General features: G+C 40.2%; 1 protein-coding gene across 7 annotated transcripts in view; it reads left to right on the forward strand.

Annotated features, from left to right (window-relative positions):
- AUTS2 (activator of transcription and developmental regulator AUTS2) overlaps nt 1-20,884 on the forward strand; it is a 1,103,469-nt gene that overhangs the window by 335,062 nt on the left and 747,523 nt on the right. Inside the window, exon 1 of one of the 7 annotated variants that reach the window (XM_078074513.1) lies at nt 12,572-12,909. The exons of the other annotated variants lie outside the window; for them this stretch is intronic. Within the exon in view, the coding sequence (XP_077930639.1) occupies nt 12,862-12,909 (48 nt within the window). The 5' untranslated portion in view covers nt 12,572-12,861. Of the gene's footprint in view, nt 1-12,571; nt 12,910-20,884 lie in introns of those variants that run through there. 7 annotated transcript variants of the gene reach the window in all.

Here is a 20,884-nt window from a genome sequence, read left to right on the forward strand (position 1 = left end):
TGTTGCTGTTCCTTCTGGTGTAAGCGAGAGAGGTGGGCCCTGGGGCAAACTGCAGTGCTTGTCCCTTCAGGCAATCAAAACCATTTTAAAAAAGGTAATGTGCTGGTCAAATAAAATAGGACTGTCAGTTCAATTGCTATTTTTGGACAACTTCCTTATTTTATAGACGTGGAAAGAGAAGCTGAGAGAGTTTTGCTTTCCTCAAGGTCACAAAACTGGTCAGTGTCCCAACTAGGTCTAGACACTGTGGGCTATTTGAGAAAATCAAGTGGTCCAAGTTCAATCATTAGTGGCACTTTTGGTCCTAAGTATGCACAGACCAAGGCTTTCATGTTTGGACTCTAGGATTTTAGGATTATTAAAGCTAATCTAGCTTTTAGATAAACCAAATGGATTTTGGAGATTGTAAAGAACCCATTGTGATGGCTGGAACAGCTCTTAAGTGGAGCTCCCAGACAGTTCGATTTGCAATTGTTCTGTAACACCATATGGATTTCCAAGTAAATACATTTTGCATATTGCTTACAAATTATCTTCATGAATAATGAAAGCTGTGCTACAGGAAGCTAGAGATTATGAGAGGCTGTTTTTTTTTTCTTCTAAACTATATTTCATTCCTTTGTTTCTTTTGCTTTTATTTACTGTGCCCTCAAGGGTATGTATTTGAGTTGGAGGGTGATTGGGAGGGAGAGTGCTATTACATGTTTCTCAACATCTGTGTTTCTTTAGGAAACATCATCTCTTTTGCTACCAAAGAGGGCTTGCCAGTTCGAATACAGTACACTCTGGACCATTCTTTCTCCTGTGCTGATCTATGCTATATTTTGTTTAATTTCATTTCGTTTAACTGAGATTCCTTAACAGGGTTCTGTGCTTCTCTCAGGGAAGAATCCTCTGCCATTAATATCTCCTATATGCCTGGTTCTCTCTAGGCACCTCCGTGATTTCCAGTAGCTCCTAACAACCTCATAAGATAGGTATTGTTACCTCCACATTTTAGGTAAAGAAGCAAAGGCCTGGAGATTGTGTCTTCCCTAATTATGCACCTGGGAAGTATAGAACTGGCATTCAGATGCAAATCTGATTTAAGCCTAGGGTAGTTTCCAAAATGCCATACCACTTCTTTGCCTTCTCTCTCTTTCTTCACCTAGCATTTTGACCATACAAATTGTCCTGGCATCTCCAAGGAGTTTCCATATTCTTTTGTCTGGAGTATAGCTTTCAAATTTTTTTTGTCCCAGTCCACACAGTTTCTGCCATGGTCAAGTGTATGTGCTTACGTATGCACATGCACAAATGCATGAGCACACCCATGCTTACATATAAACCTGAAACAGAGTTTTTTCAAATGATAACTTAGTGCACGCAGTACACTAACATCTCCTTTTCTGTTCTCTTTCACTAACACACACTGTAGCATCTCCTTTTCTGTCCTCTTTCACTAACACGGACACACACACACACGCACACATCTGTGCATACTTACATGGTGGTGATCACCCACTAAATTGATGTTAGGACCTAGGACACCTGTAGTTGAGAAACACTGACCTGGAGGGAGCTGTCCAAGGTGGGGTTCATGCTTCCCTCCTACCCCCGTAGGATTTTTAGGATGATCCATTGGTACACAGGGCAAAATAGTAGAAATTATGTTTAGATTTATTATCTTTAGGGAAGACACGTGGAACATTATTGATTTAGTATATGATCTGGCAGTCTACTATCTGTGGGACAGTCAGTGCCCATAAGGGTGTGGCAGGTGTCCGGAAGGGGGAGTGGACGTTTCACAAAATGTCAGATTCCTTCAGCCTTTACCCTTTTGTTCTCCCCATGTTGTGGGACATGTTCCAGTTTGTGTGGGTCAGAAAGTGTGTTACCAGGTTACACTATTTACTTTAACCCTCACAAAAAGGACAAGTGATTTTTAAAAATTCCTTCAAATTAACTGTGGAATTAGGTAACATAAGCATAGGGAGACAGCAGGAAAGTTGTAGAGCTTATATTGCCATTATTTTTACAAGCTCCTTATCGCCCATGTTACAAGTATAGACCGCAACTACAGAATCGTATGTAGTAAGAAGATTTAAATTATAAAAGCAATTGGGAACTGAGGTTTATATCCATGATCATTAATGATTTACCTTGCCCTCAGTGGAAGTTGTACCTTGAAATGACAGTGAATGTCATTATGTTGGGTAAAAGAGTAAAAACTGTATTCATTTTATCTGTATATTGCCCTGATATTTATTTGTATGTTTTGTAATACGTACAGTCCATCAGTGCCACAGAAGTAGCTATATACATATTGGGAGGAATATGCTTAAAAAAGTTTTTGATACTGATAAGGGTTTAAAATCAAAATTATGTGGAGATTACTCATGGTCTGGAGAACTGCCGGTATGAGTGTCCAGTAATTGTTAATAAGTATCCTGGGGTCCAGACGAAGAGTGAAAAGAGAGTAGAAGAGAGGGTATTTATGTACAAGTTAGAGAACAACCCTCCCCAGGTGGATTCAGTTCTGTGGGCACAGGTTTGGTGAGCACCCTGTGCCTTTGCACGCATCACAAAAGTCTCCCCTTTTCCTGGCAGAGGAGCCCTGGGTTAGGGTGTGTGAGTTGGCAAGAGGCATGGTCTAGATTTTTGCCCCCCACCCCAGTCTTCCATCCTTCTGCAGGTGTAGCCTACACGAGCAGGTGCAGGTACCAGTCCTGATGCTGAAGTATGAAAAAAGGAAGAAGAGTGAACACAGGAGCCACTGATGAATGTAGGGAACAGCAGCAACCAGACCCCTCTCGTATTTAGGTATTCATTCAACTACGTATTTATAGAATACCTGTTTTGTGTTAGACATATTCTGCAACAGGAGTCCGCAGACCTCAGCCCGATGGACAAACCTGATCTGTTGTCTGTTTTGGCAAATAGAGTTTTGTTTGGAACATAGCTATGTCCCTTTTTTAATGTTTTTTTCTGTGGCCACTTGTGAGCTATAATGGCGGAGTTGAATAATTGTGACATAGTATGGCCTGCAAACCTGAAGTGTTTCCTAATTCCTGAATTGTTTCCTTTACTGGAAAAGGTTGAGGACCTCTGTTTTAGAACAGGAATCTGTAGTTGCTTCGGTGCCATCCCATGGTAACTGAGCCGTGGGCTTTTTGGCTTCTCTCCTATTTGCCCTGCTTGCAGAAAACACCTCCACTGGAGCCATGCTAGGGCACATTGGGGCAGAGAGGCAGAGCTAAAAGCATGCAGCCGGGGCATATCTATTGCTTAGGTGTCTACACAGGCAGTGTAGTACAGAGAAGAGAACAAAGGGCTAGGAGTCTGGAGATGGTGGAGACCTGTGACCTTCTCTCTGGGCCTCAGGTTCCTTCACTCTGCAACTAGGAGATCACACTAGATCAGTGATTCTCAGACTTTAACCAGCATCAGAATCACCTAGAAGGCTCGTTGAACAGATTGCTGGGCCCTACCCTCCTACCCAAGGTTTCTGATTCCGTAGGTCTGGGAGGGCCTGAGAATTTCTGCCCTATTTTTTTTTTTTTTTTTTAAGATTTAGAAAGCAAGAGCAGGAGGGGCAGAGGGAGAGGGGGAGAGATCCCAAGCAGACTCTGTGCTGACTGTGGAACCCAACGTGGGGCTTGATCTCATGACCCTGATATCGTGACCTGAGCCGAAACTAGGAGTTGGACACTCAACCGACTGTGCCGCCCAGGCACCCTGGAAATTTATGCTTTTAACAAATTCTGGGTGTTGATGCTTCTGGTCTGGCGATGTGTACTTTGAGAGCCACTGGATTAGATCTTTAGTAAAGAGTTCTTGGAAGAGTAATTAGTCATCCTCAGATAGGCAGGGTGCCTGGATTGCTCTTTGGTAGCCTGTCTCTCTTTGGCATTTTACAGGGAAAGGCTGGGGTAACACTGTGAGAAATGACATTTGGAGAGGACCCATATCCTAGATGCCTCTGTGATATGTCATCCAGAGCTGTCCTGGGCTACATTGTAAATTCTCACATTCCATCTATACAGGCTTCCTCTTCATAATCAATCATTCCAAATTTTGTCCATTGCCTCTGAAATTCTAGACCCTCAAGTGATCAGTCTTTTAGGGCACCATGGAAGAAAAAAAATCCATGATGGCAGATTATTTTTCATGCTGTCTTCCCCATCCCCCCTACAATGACTGCTGTTCCCTTTTTCCTTTTAAGAACTCTTGTTCCAATTGCCTTTTTTCTAAAAAAGTCATTTTCTTGGTTGCAATAATGTCTCAAGAGCTACAGGGAGCCTACTGGTGTCAGAAACTAATGCAAGTTACTTGCAGGATAATCTTAATCAGTCCTCTCAAAAATTCTTGGAAGTATTCTATTTTCTTCATTTTACAAATGAGTAGTCATTACAGATTGGGAGTTAAAGAAGTTAAGTAATGTATGACCTGGGCAATTTAAATATCCATGCAGATGACCATCAAAACCCAAGCTGCTCAGGTTTTGGCCTCTTTCCCTCTAGCCTTCACCCCTGCTTCCTCTTGAGTGCCCATTCTCATGTTCAGATCTTGGCCCTGTTGTTAACCAGGTTTGCTCTTCCTTAGAAATCATGAACTCTAATATCCTGTTGTCATCGCGGTGCAGCAGTTCATGCCGTGGCAGAGCTCTCTCTTACCTCCTTTCTCTGCCAACAGAAATAATTTTCTTCTCTGAACTATTTTTGTATCTTGAAAGTCTTAAAAAATCTGTGTACTTTGCACTAATTATATTGGCATGTTTCTAGTTCCTTTACTACAAGGTAACCTTCTTGAAAAAGTTATTTTATATCATTTTTAAGGTTTCTACAGCACCAGGTTCTGTGTCTGGTATAAAGTAGGCCTCAGTAAATAACTGCTTAACTGAGCTAGAGAACGGTTAAGACGGGCTTGAATTCAGGTCTGTCTTGCTCACAGTGCAGTATTCAGGTCTCCCACTGACCGTGGCTTATTCATATCTAGTCTGATCTGCTTGAAGAAGGAATTGTTCAAGAGGTGGTGTCATTTGTAAGGTGCTGTGTCTACCTTTCCATATCCAATATGCTATTAGTGATGGCTTTTCATTTTGTCAAAATGCATCTTCTCTTTTTCAACTAGAGTTCAAACAATAATTTTAGACAATATCCTAAGAACATTTGGAAACATGACATCTCAGATCTCTTTTCCCCTCACAAAAGTATATACAGCTATAATTACTAATTGCTGTACTCTAAGTAGAGACAGATGATACGTATGTTTGTGACAGTTTTCCAGAGGGAGAGCTAAGTAACCAGGCTCATTTTTCCATAATGTGAATGTTATTCACAAACTATTACCATAATTGATGCACCAAGCCACTGTAGGGTAAATAATGTGTTGTGTGTGGGAAGCAAGCTAGTAGTCAATGAATATTAAAGAACAAAACCTCATTTTAAAAGAGAAGCTGTAATTATAATCATTCTGAATTTGTACTGCAAAACCAGTTAAAATAACTTGGTTGCCATTTATCTATGTAATTCTGTGTGTAAAGGAAGTAGGTATATGAGTAGAGCTGTTTAGAAGTGTGTGCATACATTCACACATTTTTATAAAAAGACGATGTCAAACTTCAGAAGCAGCCATTTTTCAAAGGCGTTTGATGCAGAAATGTGAACACGAACAGAGTTTATCAGTGAAATTTATATTGATGGGAAAGAGCAGAATTTCAGTTTTATCTTTTGCTTCGTAGGTGTTTTATGTCTACCTGGAATGTCTTGTTCCTTTCCTTGACTAATTCAGCTTCCGTATTTTTTTTCCAAGCTCCTTTTTCATAGCAAGTCTTTCTCATCCACTTCTCATCTCTCTCTTATTGCCTTCTAGATACTCATCAACTTCTGTGTGTGGTGTATTGATTTGAACTTGCGGGATTTGTTGTTTTGTAATAAGAGGTCATAAGTCACTTCCTATGTGTATCATCAGTCTCCCCAACCAGACTGCCACGTCATTTCAGGAAGGGATAGCTCTGTTTCTGTCTGTGTATGTGTAGCTCATTCTCATATTCTCCTGGATCATGGTCAGTGCTCTCTATGCTTCTGCTGACTCCTTTAGGAGGGACTGCTGGTTATCTCTTTTTCTCCGTCAGATGTTGCATTATGTTTGTACAAGCTTTTACGTTTCGTGCTTGCTTACCAGTGTCTCTAAAAAACGCTCTATTATAACTGGAAAGAATTAGATCCTGTTGGTGTGGAGTTTTTGATGGAACACTTAATCAGGAATCTGGAATGTGGCTTATGTGAAATATATAACCCCTTCATCTTTGTCAGGCTCTGAAATCCAAGGGAGAGGATGCTGCCTTTGTCTCTTGGTTTTTAATGTTTTAGATACATGTGTTTTAGATATAGACAAGGTGATTGGATCAGAGCTTGGATATGTTTATATTTTAAAGTAAATTATAGTGTATCTATTCTTAGGAGCCTTTTAGAAAAATCTCTTCAACACTGATCCTGTTACTAGTTGTAACCTCAGTATATTTTGATAATTTCCTTCAAATATATACCTTTCCTTCTGTATGGGTTTCAATTGTCTTTTCCATATATATCAATGAAAGTATGGACAGTGTCTGAATTACTTTAAGTTCAAATTTCCATGGCCCTTAATGTCAGACAGAGACAATTTATTCAGCTAGTTTATCCAACTGAACATATTTCTATAACAGAAAAATGAATAAATAGAAGTTCCTTAACATATTGCTTGTATAGACAGAGACCATGTTGTAAAGCTCTGTTTAGCTCTCCCTCTCAAAAGAGGATTATTGGTTTCCTGCCTTTAACTCAGTCTTAAACAATTTGACCTTTCTGAGGGCTTTTTGGAAAGTTTTAAGGAAAAAAAAAAAATAACAAAGCTCATACAACCTCACAACCTCAAGGAATTCTAAGTATTAAAGTTCACCTCTATGAAGGTAATTGGTTCAGAAATTGAGCATTATTTGCTATACTTCAGTGCATAATATAGGTCATTATTCATGTATCTAACTCTGGGATAGCTTGAGTTTGCTTGCCCAGATAATAGTTATGACAGGAGAGGAACATTATCCAGGAGTGGACTCTTTAGAGGGACAAGGAGCCTGGACCTGACCTGTGGGGAGGCTGTTCTCATCCTCTAGTCTTCCTACAAGATGGCTTTGGTGTCTGTTGAGAACTTTTTCCCACCTTGAAAATCCTAGGTGGGACTTTGGCCTGATTCCCTCAAGGACTCTGGAAACTACTTAGCTTGGAGTGCTGCCATTTGAGTCTGTTCTTGGCAGTGGGCCTTGGCTTTTTTCCTGTGAGGCCCTGTGCCTCTTAGGAGCAGAGAGGAGGTCAGATGCAGATAACACAGGCATGATGTCTGTCTCCTGAAATGCTCAGCTGATGTGCATTTCTCCTTTCCCCTAAGGGTTTAAGGAAGAACACATTTATCATGGAGTGTAATGAGTAGGAAAGAACATGTGGCTTTTTTTTTTTTTCTGCTACTGGAAGCAGGAGAGTAGGATAAAAATCTTTCTGTTTACAAGTCAGCTGTATCTCTTTGTAATTTGTGTTCAAATAATTTGAAGCTTTGCTGCTAAGCTAAACTTCTGAACAGTTTCATTTGCAAACGCCTTCTTGGAGGGCGAAGGGAAGCTTTTGTCAGGATTTGAGGTCTGAGATGAGAATTCTGAGTTAAGCCAAGGTGGTGGTGGGGGGGGGGGGCATGTGTGTGTGTGTGTGTTGCATGCAAAGCATGTGCATGTATGCATGTGCTTAGTTGGGCAGGGACAAGGAGGGTTGAAGAAAAGAGGAAGGGTCTTTCCCAGCAAAGGAAACACCACATACGAAGGTTGGATGACAGGTAATGAGTCCTTTCGAAGGTTTTATAAGAGCTGTGACCAGGCCTGTTTGCTGAGAACAGGGCAAGTCCTCGAGCGCCCATCATACCTCTTCAGCCTGTCGTAACGAGCGTTCAGATGCTCTGCCAGAGGAAATGGTGTGTTCCAAGTGCAGCTGGGATGGAAATGGAGTCTGTTTAGTGCAGCTGAAGGAGTCCTCCACACAGACTGCCCCCTTCAAACAGTAAATGTCTGTTTAAAAGGAAACAAAACAAGGCTGGTGGGAGTTGTAAGGAGCAGGAGTTTATGTCAGAAAATGAAAATGAGTTGCTGTGGAAAGCCTGTCTTGGTGATGGTTTCAGAGATATTAAAAGAACTCAGTTGCTAGTTTGTTATATTTCTGTGTATGTTTTTGTGGACTTTTAATTCTCCAGGAGACATGGAGGATACAAAAGCAGTCCTGTTTCTCTTAGGGAACATGCTGCTATTGTTGGAGATGATTGCCTTGCAGCTCACAAGCCATGGCATCTTCTTCTACTTGCGTTCACCAGGGAGCTAGGTAGCCTTACGGTGTCGTCCCAGCTCTTCGTGCCCCTTCCTTCTGGCAAGACAGGCTTTGAACGTGATCAGAGTGTGATTAAGGCTCTGCTACAGCAGGTGGAGGTTCTGACTTGGACGTCTAGGAGGTGAAATTTGGATTGTGCTTCCAGCTGACAGTAGCTACTAAGCAAAGGGTAGGAGGTTGTACTGTAGTTGTAGGTGACACTGCCGTTACCTTTTTGTCAAGCTCAGTCGTGAGCCTTGAGCTGTGTTAACTGCTTTACAAACACGGGCCCATTTTAAGGTAGGTTTGATGAGTCTCAGTGTAGAGATGGGGGACTTGAGGCTGAGAGAGAGAACGAGCTTGCAGTTGCACCCAGCGTGTGGCGTGGCCAGCAGTGGACCGGAGGTCCCTCTGTCTCTAAAGCTCTTATGGGCAACCACCGCCTGTTGCATTGCACTCTCTCAACGTAGCCCTTTTGCCCTGCCTCCATCAGTTCTCGTCCTTCCCCTCTTTTAAGATGCTTTAAACAAACACAACCAGAAATCTGCCTCTGGAATTGATGCTCATCTCCTTCCTTATGTCCCGTTAGGCGATGCCTTATATTCATGCAAATATTAGATAATTTGCGGGGATAAAATAAATAGTAATTTTATCTTATCTCCCCTGGACTCTAAGAGAATTTGTACTGTGTTATTAATTCTGTCTGTTCCGTGATCATGCTCTGTGACCAGAAATGTGTAACACCGTTGCAGCCTTACCGGTATTCTCAGGATGCACTTACGTGCAATGGCCTGAAGCTAGGCTCAGGAGCTAGGAAGACTCATAGACCAGCCTAACCACAGTCCTTGTGAGACCGTGGTGAAGTCACTGTACCTCTCTGGGCTTCACTCCTTTCATCACTGTGGTCTTTGATCCAGGTCACTTCCCAGTCTGGGAGGCACGGTCTTTATCAGGACACTAAGTAGGTCACATGCAGCATGTCCTTGTGTGCCTATTATTTTTAGGTGTTTCTAGAAGGGATGGTTAGTAAAATAGAAATTCATTAAAAAACATTATTAAATTCTTATATTTTGTGTTTCTTCAATTAATGAATGCCTGCTAAAATTTAGTATGTTATCAAGTGAGGACTTCATTATTTCTTTTTAATTAAAAGGGGGGCCTCATGCTAAAAGTTAGACGCTATTGATTTTCATGAGCTTTTAAAGTCCCTTCCCAATTAGAATATCCACTAAACCTACAAATGAGTCCAAATACTTGATTACCAAATTCTAGCTGTTTGGAATCTTACGTTATCTTACTTTTTCTTCTTCTCCATGAGCATTTGGATTTATAGTAAAAGGGGGAACATCATGAGGAAATGATGTTCCATAATCTTGTCCCTGAACACAGAATGTCTTGCCATCATGTCTGTAAGTACAGTTGGTCCATGATCAGGCAGTTTCCTTTCTCCTCCCCATTCCCTCTGTCCGGTGAAACCCTGTACACCTCACCTTCTTTTCAGACCACAGGCGCCTCTGGCCTCACCTCTTTCCTCACCCAGCCTTGTTAAATGGGAACCCCTCACTGCTTTTCTTACTGGCGCACACAGTTCCTAAAAGTTCTTGTCCTCCTGCCACTTCCTTCAGGAACATGTCAGCTGTCTGCCCTCTCTTGAGCTTCTGTGTTCCACTTGAGAGAATTAAAACTCTGTCTGGAATGTTACAGTTTATGTAGATTACATAATGTTATATAGATATTATAGTGGGCCTCAATATCTGAAGGATTTTCCAGTGTTGTCCATCAGTCCATTTACCAAGTGGCTCTCTTTGTCCCCTTGGTAGCAGTTCCAAACTGTCCCCACGGAAGGCTGCAATCTTAGCAAAAATTTATCAGGAACTTAATGTGCTAGAGAAAACATGCTAAGGACTTTAATGCATTGTCTCAGGTCCATTCATGCCATGTGATCTAATCCTCCCCCCCCCCCAACCCGCCCCCGCCATCCCATCCATCAAAAACTGACTGAGCATTAGCTGTGTCCAGGCACCAGTCCCAAGTCACAGGCTGTGAATGTGATTGAGGGAGGCTGGGGACTTGCTCGGGAGAGGCCTCTACTTCAGAGGGAGATGCAGAGAAGTAAATGGGCAAAAAGAACATTGTATGAGAAATGCTACGAAGGGGGGAAGAAGTTAAGTATGTGATAGATGCACGTGACCCAGACTCAGGGATGAGGGTAAGGAAAGCTTCTTGGAGGAAGTGATAGCTAAGTGCCAATCCAAAGGATCAGAGAATGTGAGTTAGGTGATGTAATAGGGGGATATAAAGGTGTTCTAGATGCTGGAAAGATGCAGGGAAGGGAGAGGGGCCAGTAAGAATTGAGCCATTGTTCTCAGAGAAATTAGTGGCCTTCAGGTATGAACTCCATTCATTCACTCTGTTTCCTACCTCCGAAGTGATTTATATCCTCACTACCAACTCAAATTAGAATGCACTGAGATCCTTTATTGTCCGTGCGTGTGAGGGGATGAGTTTTGACACACTTGCTGTCAATCTCAGTACAGAATTTTGCTTGTGCACTTGTGTGCCTGCTCTGCTGAGATAGTATTAAGGGTGTTTGGGAGCCTGTGGAGGAAAAGACTTCTTCAAAAACATTATGGGAAGGTTTGTGATTATTGTGATGTAGGGGTAGAGTTTTTCAAGGGGGCTTTTCAGTGATAATCGCTTCTAGAATTGGGAAAGCTAAAATGAAGCCGCTGCTTAGCTTCACGGTGCGTTGATAGCAGCTTCCAAAATGGAAGCATATTCCTTCTCCATCAAGACGTTCAGTAAATGACATGTAGGCCTCCGCAAAGGTTCTGCCCTCAAACACCTTCACTAGGAAAGCATGATGGGCCTCGAAGGAAGGGTCTGTAGGGAGGAGGAAGGGTTGGAGCTTCTATGACACAAAGGTCGGGGAATGATGATGGTCCACACGTACTCCTGGTCATTTGCAGATGCGAAAGGGAGCTAAACCCCGTGTAGACTTTGCTCCTCCTGATTGGCAGGAAAGGTTACTCGTTAGAACAGCATAGAGGCTTCATTGCCCCATTCATCCTTTGGAATAAAAGTGGGCACAGAGCAGCTGAGTGGTAAAATATTTCAGGCTTTCTTTCAAACCACTTTGAAAGGTGGAAGCTGATGATGAAAACTCACCTGTTTCTCTCTGCAGGTGAGGGTAGTATACGGTGCCCTATAGAATGTGCTTTTAAATCCAGGTGAATCTCAATTATTTAGTATTGAATAAATATTTATTACTTGGGGGTAGGGGTCTGGGAAGTAAGGACAAGAGATGTGCTGACATACTGTTAAATATTTTGGGGCTGGCGGTTTCCCACGTGCCTGACTGGCAGGGTGCTGTCCCTAGCACAGTGGTGCAGGGGGGCGGCGTGCTCACACCTGCTGGAGCCATGCTCAGGGATTTCTCCCCTCATTCTCCATTTCTTCTCTTTCTTGCATCTTGTAAAATAGGTGCTGTGATTCTGTTTCATGTTTTTTTTTTTTATTTCTTGAAATCTTGAAAAGTTTAATGGGTTAATAGTAGTAAAACAAAAATAAAAACACTGTCTTTATGTTTCTGGAAAAAAAAATGTATGTCTAAGTGTCAATCATTTTCCAGGCTGTTGGTTCCTGAGGCTGAATACCAGGAGCTGTTTTGGCAGCTAGTAGAAGTAAAAGGGAATAGCAAGAGAAAGCTGGCCCAGTTTCTCTTTCTCTGGCTACAAGAGGTCAAAAGATGTTGTTTCAGCTGGAGAATTTAAAATGGATTCTTATTCACTTTTTGCTAAAGAGACTGGACTGTTTCTAGTGTTGTAATCTTCTGTAGCTGTGGAGAAAGGTCACCTCCTGATCTTGTTTTGGGGACCATGGGGTTAAAGCTGTGGCAGAGTCCTTTATCTGGACGCAGGCTCTTGTCAGAGTAATGTTTGGCCAGGTGTTAATCTGAGTCCTGAGGGGGAGTGCTGGAGTTCATTATTCATCCCCATGGGGGTAGGGGTGGGAGGAGGAGGCTGTCCTTCTGGGAGGGTCTGGGCCAGGGCCTGCCTCCTGCCTTTCCGGACATGTGCCATTTGTGAGGAAGGCAGCTGAAGCCCATTTGAGGAATTCTCTTGTCAGCCAGCCAAGAGAGCAACACGGAGGGAGGGAGCCGGAGGGAGCGAAGAGCAGGCAGCTCAGCAGGCAGTCCTGGAGGGCGGTTCTGGCGGCTGCAGGATCACACACAGTGTCTTAGGCGCTAAGGGAAGGTGTACGGGAACTTAAAAGGGGAAGGAGGCCAGGTTTGAAATAGTGCATTTTCCTACTTCTCTCTCCTTTGCCCCTCCTGCCTTTGAATACATGGCATCCTTTGGAAAGCTCAGCATCTGAAAGAAGCCTTTGCCGGAAACACTGCTTTTTCTTCAGCGTTGTACTGTTTTGGTTTGTTTCGTTTTTCTTTTCCTTTTTATTTTTTCCATCATCTTTTCCTCTGAGGGCAGGAGGTGAGACAATGATCAAGTCAAGCTGGTTCTATGTCAAGTTCAAGTATGCAGAGAAGGTAAGTCAATACGTTTTCTTTTCCCAAGGGAAACCTGCCACCTCCCTCCAGCCTTCTCCTGTGGACAGGCTCCTCTGGCTACCAAGGACTCAGATGAGCCCAGAAGTTGTGTTTGTGAATGTGTTTCCTCTGGCTTAATGATTCTTGGATGAAACACAGGCTCTGTACTGACAGTCTGACGTTGCCATTGACCACGAGGAAAGAATCTTCAAACCTGGTCCCAGAAGCATGATTCAGAATCTGAAGAAGGAAAATAATGAAACCGCGTTCATTGGAAAGACAGGCGACGCTGCTTTAGATAAAATAGTTTCCAAGAGGAGTATTTGTTACAAAACTTGATGTGTTTTCTGTTCTGAGACAAATTGACAATCACTTCCCGTTACCTATAGTTTGCTTAGTCTAGTTTTTATTTTTTTCTCTCAGTTAGCTGACTTGACTCATTCATGAATGTAGAAAAAGAGCTTTGCAGTGTTTTGGGGTATAGGAAGAATCCCCATCATTTTGACAGACTGTTTATAAGACTGTCTCTCTACTGTCTGTTGCGGGGGTGGGGTTACATTTTTAGGGAAGCCCTGAATTTCGGTTGCATCTGAAATTTTGATGTTACAGTTCTGTGTTTTAATATATCATTACTAGGCTGTGGGGGAAGAAGTATTTTCACTTACCTGGGGACGAGGACCATCTTTTTGGTTCTGGATCCTTACATGTCACTTACTCTGTTGGGAATTTATAGGGTTAGTAATGAGGTTTCCAGGGGCAACCTAAAATGCCTCCTTTTTGAAATCCTTTTTTCCTTGATTTGCGTGTTGACAGTATTCGGATACTGACTGTCGAGATAAGCTGAGACCCTAGAGAAGGTAGCCGTGATGTTGCAAGATGGAAATTGTGGTGACTGTTGCCCTACTTTTTATGATTATATGCATAAGCACGTTGAAAAATCCCTCTTCCATTCTTCTAGTTTAAAAAAGAAGTTAGTATACTTAGGGCTCATTTTCCCAAATTGTTTTTTTTCCTGTATGGATCTGTTTCCGCTGTGTTTTCATGACAGCAAAATTACTTGTTCTTTACCCATGTATGTGTATGTGTATATAATCAAAATATATAGGATTTTTACTTAAAAAGATCCTCCATTTTATTTTTTATTTATTTATTTTATTATTTTTTTGAAAGTATGGTCCACGCCCAGCACGGATTGAACTCATAACCCTGAGGTTCCCGACCTGAGCTGAGATCAAGAGTCAGACACTTAACCGACTGAGCCACCCAGGCGCCCCACCCTCCATTTTAAACCATTTGCATTGTTAACTCTTAAAATTATTATAACCAAAATATTAGAGTCAGGAAAGGTAACATTTTGGTTTAGGATTTACTTTTTTTCTCTGTGGATTACTTTCCTTGGAACAGCCTGTTACCCATTGTTATGAATTTTGATAAATTAAAACTGTGTTCTACCTCCTTAACCTTTTCCTTTTACCATGAATGTCCTGCCGTAGAAATCTGAAACTCAGAGTTAAGGAATGAGAGTAAAGTAATGTTAAAAAGAGGAAAAACATTTCAAGGAATGATCTTCACAGAAAGGAAAAGGAGGGGGATGTTAAATTAATTGCCTCATCTGAATGACCATATTAGTATTCCTTTAGCAAAAAAACGAGGAGAGAATGCTTTCATGTACCAAAACATGTGTGTATCATAAAGCTTAATAATGTAAGGGCTCCATAGCTAATTGAAGAATATCTTGCTTTTATTAGCGATGGGGGGGGAAGAGGAACAAAAATCTCAGTCTTGTTTCTGACATGCTTATGGTGCTCTAGATCTCTGCGATTCTCAGTGGAACTTTTGTTCTTTTATTCCTTCCCAATTATTTATTTTTTTAAACTTACATTGGAGGTTTGCTTTTCTTTTCCCCCTCCAAAACTCATCCAAATGAGTTTAGTTTCGTCTGGAGAGATAAAAAGCTTTAGTGTAAACCAAGGGACAGGGATGCTTAAAAGACAAATTTAAACCATTCTTTTCCACATTATTCCAAAAAGTGACTCTTTTTACAGGGCTGTTAATTTGAAATTTCCTCCAGTATTTTTTAAAGGGGGCAAAAAGAAATCCTTCTCTCTGTTTCCAAATGCTGGCCAAATGATTCGATATAAACTTGTATTTGTTGGAAAGATATTTCATCTGTGAAGTTTGTCCACAATTGTAAGAAAATACATTATGTGATATCTTTAATAGCCAGTCATTTTTTGTTTTACATTTAGGAAAAAATGATTTCATCAGTCTTAGTGATCAAGAAAAATTAAGAAATTCAAGTAATGCATTATCAAAATCATTGGCAACAGGAGAATATTACTTTCCCGTGATCATCAGGATTGTGATCCCTTTCTAAAATTTTTTAAAAATATCTATATCTGTATATGTATATAGTAAAATAAATTTCTTTTACCACAACCACATACACTTCTCTGTCGTATTTCCATTTAAATTATTAGTTAGCTCTCTCTTTCCTTCTTTTCAAAAGATTTTATTCATTCATTCATTCATTCATTCGTTTATTTAGAGAGAGCAGGCAGGGGGAGGGGCAGAGGGAGAGGGAGAGAGAGAATCCCAAGCAGACTCCATGCTGAGCTCAGAGCCCAATGTGGGACTCCATCTCACGACCCTCAGGTCATGACCTGAGCTGAAATCAAGAGTCGGTTTCTTAACCCACTGAGCCACCCAGGTGCCCTGAATTATCTTTCTTTAATTAGGTTGGTACATAGCCTCATTCTTTTTTTTTTTAATTGACTAGTTAGATATCTGTCCTGATGTTCAACAGATACCTCTAATGCAACATCTCTAAAATGCAGTTAATTTCTTCTTCCTCAGTCAAATGTATTTGTATTTCCTACCATAGGTAAGGCGTCACTGTCCAGCTTGGTTATCTGTGTTCCCAAAGGACCTGCTTTAGTTCTGTTCTTACCATCTTGTTTCTGGCTTATTAGAGGGCCCTCCTAATTGGTCTCCATGCTGCCATTCATGATACCTTCCCATGCTATAAGACACTACTAGAGTGCTATTGTTAAAAGGTTTGTCTGAGTCTCTTAGTCCCCTGCTTATTAATGACTGCCCTCTCCCCTCTAAGAATCCTCAGTTGATCTCTCTCAACAGTTATGCACTTGTTCTTGTGTATACATAATGAGTTGCATTGTAATTATTCACCAGTCTGTGCCTCTTTAGCACCATAAGATCCTAAAGACCAGAACTGTGTTGTCTTTTTTTTGTATCAGTAATACTGGCTTAAAACAGATGTTCAGTTATTCCTTAAACGTTATTGATTACTCTGTGACTCTCTTTGGGAGTCTGGCAGACCTGAGTTTTAATTCTGCTTCTGCCATTTATTGGTAGTATAGGACTTTGGGCAATATATAGAAACACGATAAAATTGTTTTCTCATCTATTAAATCGGGAAGATTATTGCCTAATGTACTTTTTTAATAGTCTTAATCATTTTTATTAGACTTAATTGATAAATACAAGAGAAGTGTGAAACCCACTAGCAATTGCCTAATAAACTTTTTAAAAATTAAACTTTTTCTGTTGAAATGATAGTAGATTCATATGCAGTTGTATGAAATAATACAGAGAGATACTATGTGCCCTTTATCTAGTTTCCCCTAAAGGTAACATCTTATAAAAGTATAGTATAATATCACAACCAGGATATTGACAGTAATGTAGTCAAGATACTAAAAATTCTATTACCCAAAGACCTCTCATGTTGGCCTTTTATAGCCACACCGTTTTCCTCCAGCCTCTGCATTGACTCCTGGGAACCAGTACTTTTTCCTCCATACTGTTTTGTCATCTCAAGCATGTTATATAAATGGAATGATGTACTATCTAACTTTTGGAGATTGTCTTTTCTTGTTCAACATGAGGGAGATTCCTCCAGGTTGTTGTATGATGTTCCCTTTGGTGTGTGGGTAATATTCTCTGGTAAGGATTTTAATCATTCCCCCAGTGAAGGACATCTGCATTGTTTCCAGTTTTTTCTGTTATAAATAAAACTGCTATGAATATTTGTGTATAGGTTTTGGTGTAGATGTAAGTTTTCTTTTCCATGGGATGAATGCCAGGAGCGCAATTGCTGGGTAGCATATTTAATTTTTAGGAAGCCACCAGACTGTCTTCAGAGTGGCTGTACATTCATTGTACATTCTCATTGTGGCTTTAATTTGCATTTTCCTGTTAATAGCTAACGATGTTAAACATCTTTTCATGTGCTTGCTTTTCATCTGAATATCTTTTGTTAAATATCTCTTTCTCATTAAATGTCTTTTGCCTGTTTTCTAATTGGGTTTTTTAACTTTACTGTTCAGTTTCTAAAAATTCTTATTGTACTCTAGATACTAGTATATTATTGGATATATGGTTTGTAAATATTTCCTCCCAATCTATAGCTTGTCTTTTCATTCTCTTAACAGCATTTTTCACAGAGCAAAAAAAAATTAATTTTGAGACAGTCTAATTTATAACTTTGTTCCTTAATATGCCTTGCTTTTTTTGTTAAGGCTAAGAACTTTTTGCTTGATATATCCCTGGATCCTGAAGATTTCTCTTACGTTTTTTTTTTGTTGTTTAAAGAGTTATATAATTTTATATTTGATTTGTATTTTTCTGATGGTTTCTGATGTTGAGCATCTTTTCATATGTTTTTTTGGCCATTTACTTATATATTCTTTGGAGAAATGGCAATAACTGAAGTTCTTTGCCCATTTTGTAATTAGGTTATTTGATTTTTTTTTGTTCATTTGTAAGAATTCTTTGTATATTCTGGACATTAACCACTGATTTGCATACATTTTCTTCAAACATTTCATAAGTTGCCTTTTTACTCTTTTGATTGTGTTCTATGATATATAAAAGTTTTTTAATTTGATGTAGCCCCATCAAATTTGTTTTTTTTTCTTTTGCTTTTTGTGCTTTTGGTTTAAAGAATCATTGTCAGATCCAATGTCATGAAGCTTTTCCCTTATGTTTTTTTCTAGGAATTTTACAATTTTAGGTTTTAATGTTTAGGCCTTTAATTCATTTTGAATTTTTGTGTATGATGTATAATAATGGACCAATTTCATTCTTTTGCATGTGGATATCCAGTTTCCTCAGCACATTTGTTGAAGGGACTGTCTTTTTCCCACCGAGTGGTATTGGCACCCTTGTCAAAGATCATTTGTCCATATACACAAGGGCTTGTTTCTGGGCTCTCTATTCTGCTCCATTGGTCTATTTGTCCTTATGCTGGTACTGTACTGTTTTTGATTACTGTAATAGGTTTTGAAATCAGAAAGTGTCAGTCTTCCAACTTTGTTGTATTTCTTTCAAAATTGTTTTGGCTATTTGGAGTCCCTTGAGATTCCATATAAATTTTAGGGTGAATTTGTCTATTTCTGCAATTCCCTGACAGGCAGTTTTTATTCTGATAGGAATTGCTTTGAATCCGTAGATCTCTTTGGGTAGAACGCAAATCTGAACAATATTAAGTGTTCCATTTTATAAACATTGATGTCTTTTCATTTGTTAGTATCATCTTTAATTTCTTTCAGCAATTTTCTATAGTTTTTGAGTTTTTATTTTTTGTTATTGCATACTGTGTTTTTGAATTCTAAAATTTTCTCTTGGTTTTTCTTTATATCTTCTATTTCTTGGCTGAGACTTTGCTGTGGTTTTTCTATTTTTTCTTTGGTTTCAAGCATGTTTGTAATTGTTTGCTGAAGCATTTTTATGGTAGGCATTTAAAATCTTTGTCAGTTTATTTAACATGTCTGTTATCTCAGTGTTGGTGTCTGTTAATTGCCTTTTTCCATTCAGTTTGAGAGTTTTCTGGTTCTTGATCTAAGGAGTGATATTGATTGATACCTGGATATTTTTTTGAGTATAGGCATACCTCGGAGATACCACAGGTTCTGTTCCAGACCCCGACAGTGAAGCAAATACACAATAAAGCAACTCAAATGAATTTTTTGGTTTCCCAGTGCATATAAAAGTTACATCTGTGCTACACTGTCATCTAGTAAGCATGGAAAAGCATCACATCTAAAAAATATGGGTATATACTTTAAAAATAGTTTATGGTTAAAATATGCATCACTGATGATCACCATGACAAATACAATAATAATGAAAAAGTTGGATGTATTGCAAGAATTACCAGAATGTGACACAGTGACATGAAGTGAGCAAATGCTTTTGGAAAAATGGTGTGGATAGATTTGCTTGACTCAGGGCTGCCACAGACCTTCAGTTTGTTAAAAATGCAATAAAGTGAAGCACAGTAAAATGAGGTATGCCTGTATTATGTTTTGAGACTATGGATCTTACCTAAACATTCTGTTTTTAGTTGGATTTCTCTGACTCTCTGGCAAGAGAAAGGTGTTACCACGTTGGGATGGAAGTCCTGGTTTCCAGCTTGACCTTAGTTTTCCCCTGAAGGGGAGAGGACATCTTAGTTAGCGCTGAGTAGGATTTTCATTTCCCCTCTAAACCTCAGCTGATCCCGTCCTGACCAAGAGGGGTAATGATGTCTCCTTGCTGCTGCCCTCCTGGCCTCCCCTGACACCACAGGGGAGGAGGGTGGTCTTGTTGCCTCCAGGCCGCGATTCTCCACAATGCTTTTCCTTACACCACCCCAGTGGGGCGAAGTAAGAGGTGCCTCCTTACTGCCCCTTGAGGATTTAGCCTTCTCAAGTGGTCTCCACCGACATGGAGGAGCTCTCTCCTGCCTGGCAGAGGTGAAGGTCCAGAATCTCCACTCCAGCTTCTCTGACACCCACGAGCTGTGGTGATGAGGTGACTCGGTAAAGCCTGGGGAGGGAGGGTGGAAGTGTAGGCTTCCCACTCTGCCTTGCTGATGGGGAAGGGGGTGTGTCCCAGGTTTTTCTCTGATGTTTGTCCAACAGTTGTTTGTGTTGCTAGTTTGACTCATTTCTGTTCCTTTGTCTAAAGAGAGCTGACTTTTCTTGGGGCCTTTTCTGTATCTGCTGTTGTTGTTTTTGGGTTTCTTCTGCTTTCTTCAGCTCATGGTTTGGGATATTTGAGGCAACAAACAAAATCTAAAACAAAAAACCTAGGGAACTCCTCACCATCTCATTTTTTGGGTCCCCAGTTTTCTAACTGGTCTGCCTTCTTCTCTTCACATCTCAGAACATTTATTTATGTTTCCTCATCCAAGTGTCCAGGGTTTTGAGTTGTACTTGTGTAAGTAATAGGGGCAAAGTACATCTGTTTCTTCTTCCTGGAAGCAAAAGTCCCTTGATACGCTTTTTAGAAAGTGATTGAATTAAAAAATAAATAAAAAGTGATTGAATGACATGTTTTTAAGTGTTTGCTTTAAGTCACTTTGATAGATCTTACCTGTAGATATTTGTAGAAGAAAGGCATTCAAATCCCATTCATTTTACGTGTCAGGCCAAAGTAGATCTGGTTATATACTTTTTGGTAGTATTAAAAATAGTTACCTAAAGCTTGAAATCATTAAAAAAAAAAAGCATATATTTAAGTACATTATAGTAAGACAAGTGATGATGCTTTTCTCACTAATCTTTTGGTGTAGATCAGTGGTTTGCATTGGGTGTGCTTTGGGGAGCTTTAAAACTTGGGGAGCTTTAAAAAATAGCGATGTTTAGGTATCAATCCTAGAAATTCTGATTAAATTGATCTGAAGTGCAGCCTCAGCACTGTTTTTTTTTGTTGTTGTTGTTCTGCCCTCCACCCCCCCCTTTTTTTTTAAGATCCCTAGGACTTTAAAATATGCAGTGAGGGTTACTTTGAGAATGGTTCCACTGATTTGTGTTCCAACTGTTCTTTCTTGCATAAACCAGATCCATAATGCATTGACCACAATTGTCTATGAGGGTGTACTAAAACTGTTGATACAATTTAGACATATATGAGTAATATGAATAAAGACTCCTTTTAGATTCCCCTTCCCAGTCCTGTATGGTTGTCT

This window comes from Halichoerus grypus, chromosome 6, assembly GCF_964656455.1.
Source record: "Halichoerus grypus chromosome 6, mHalGry1.hap1.1, whole genome shotgun sequence".
Lineage (NCBI taxonomy): Eukaryota > Metazoa > Chordata > Mammalia > Carnivora > Phocidae > Halichoerus > Halichoerus grypus.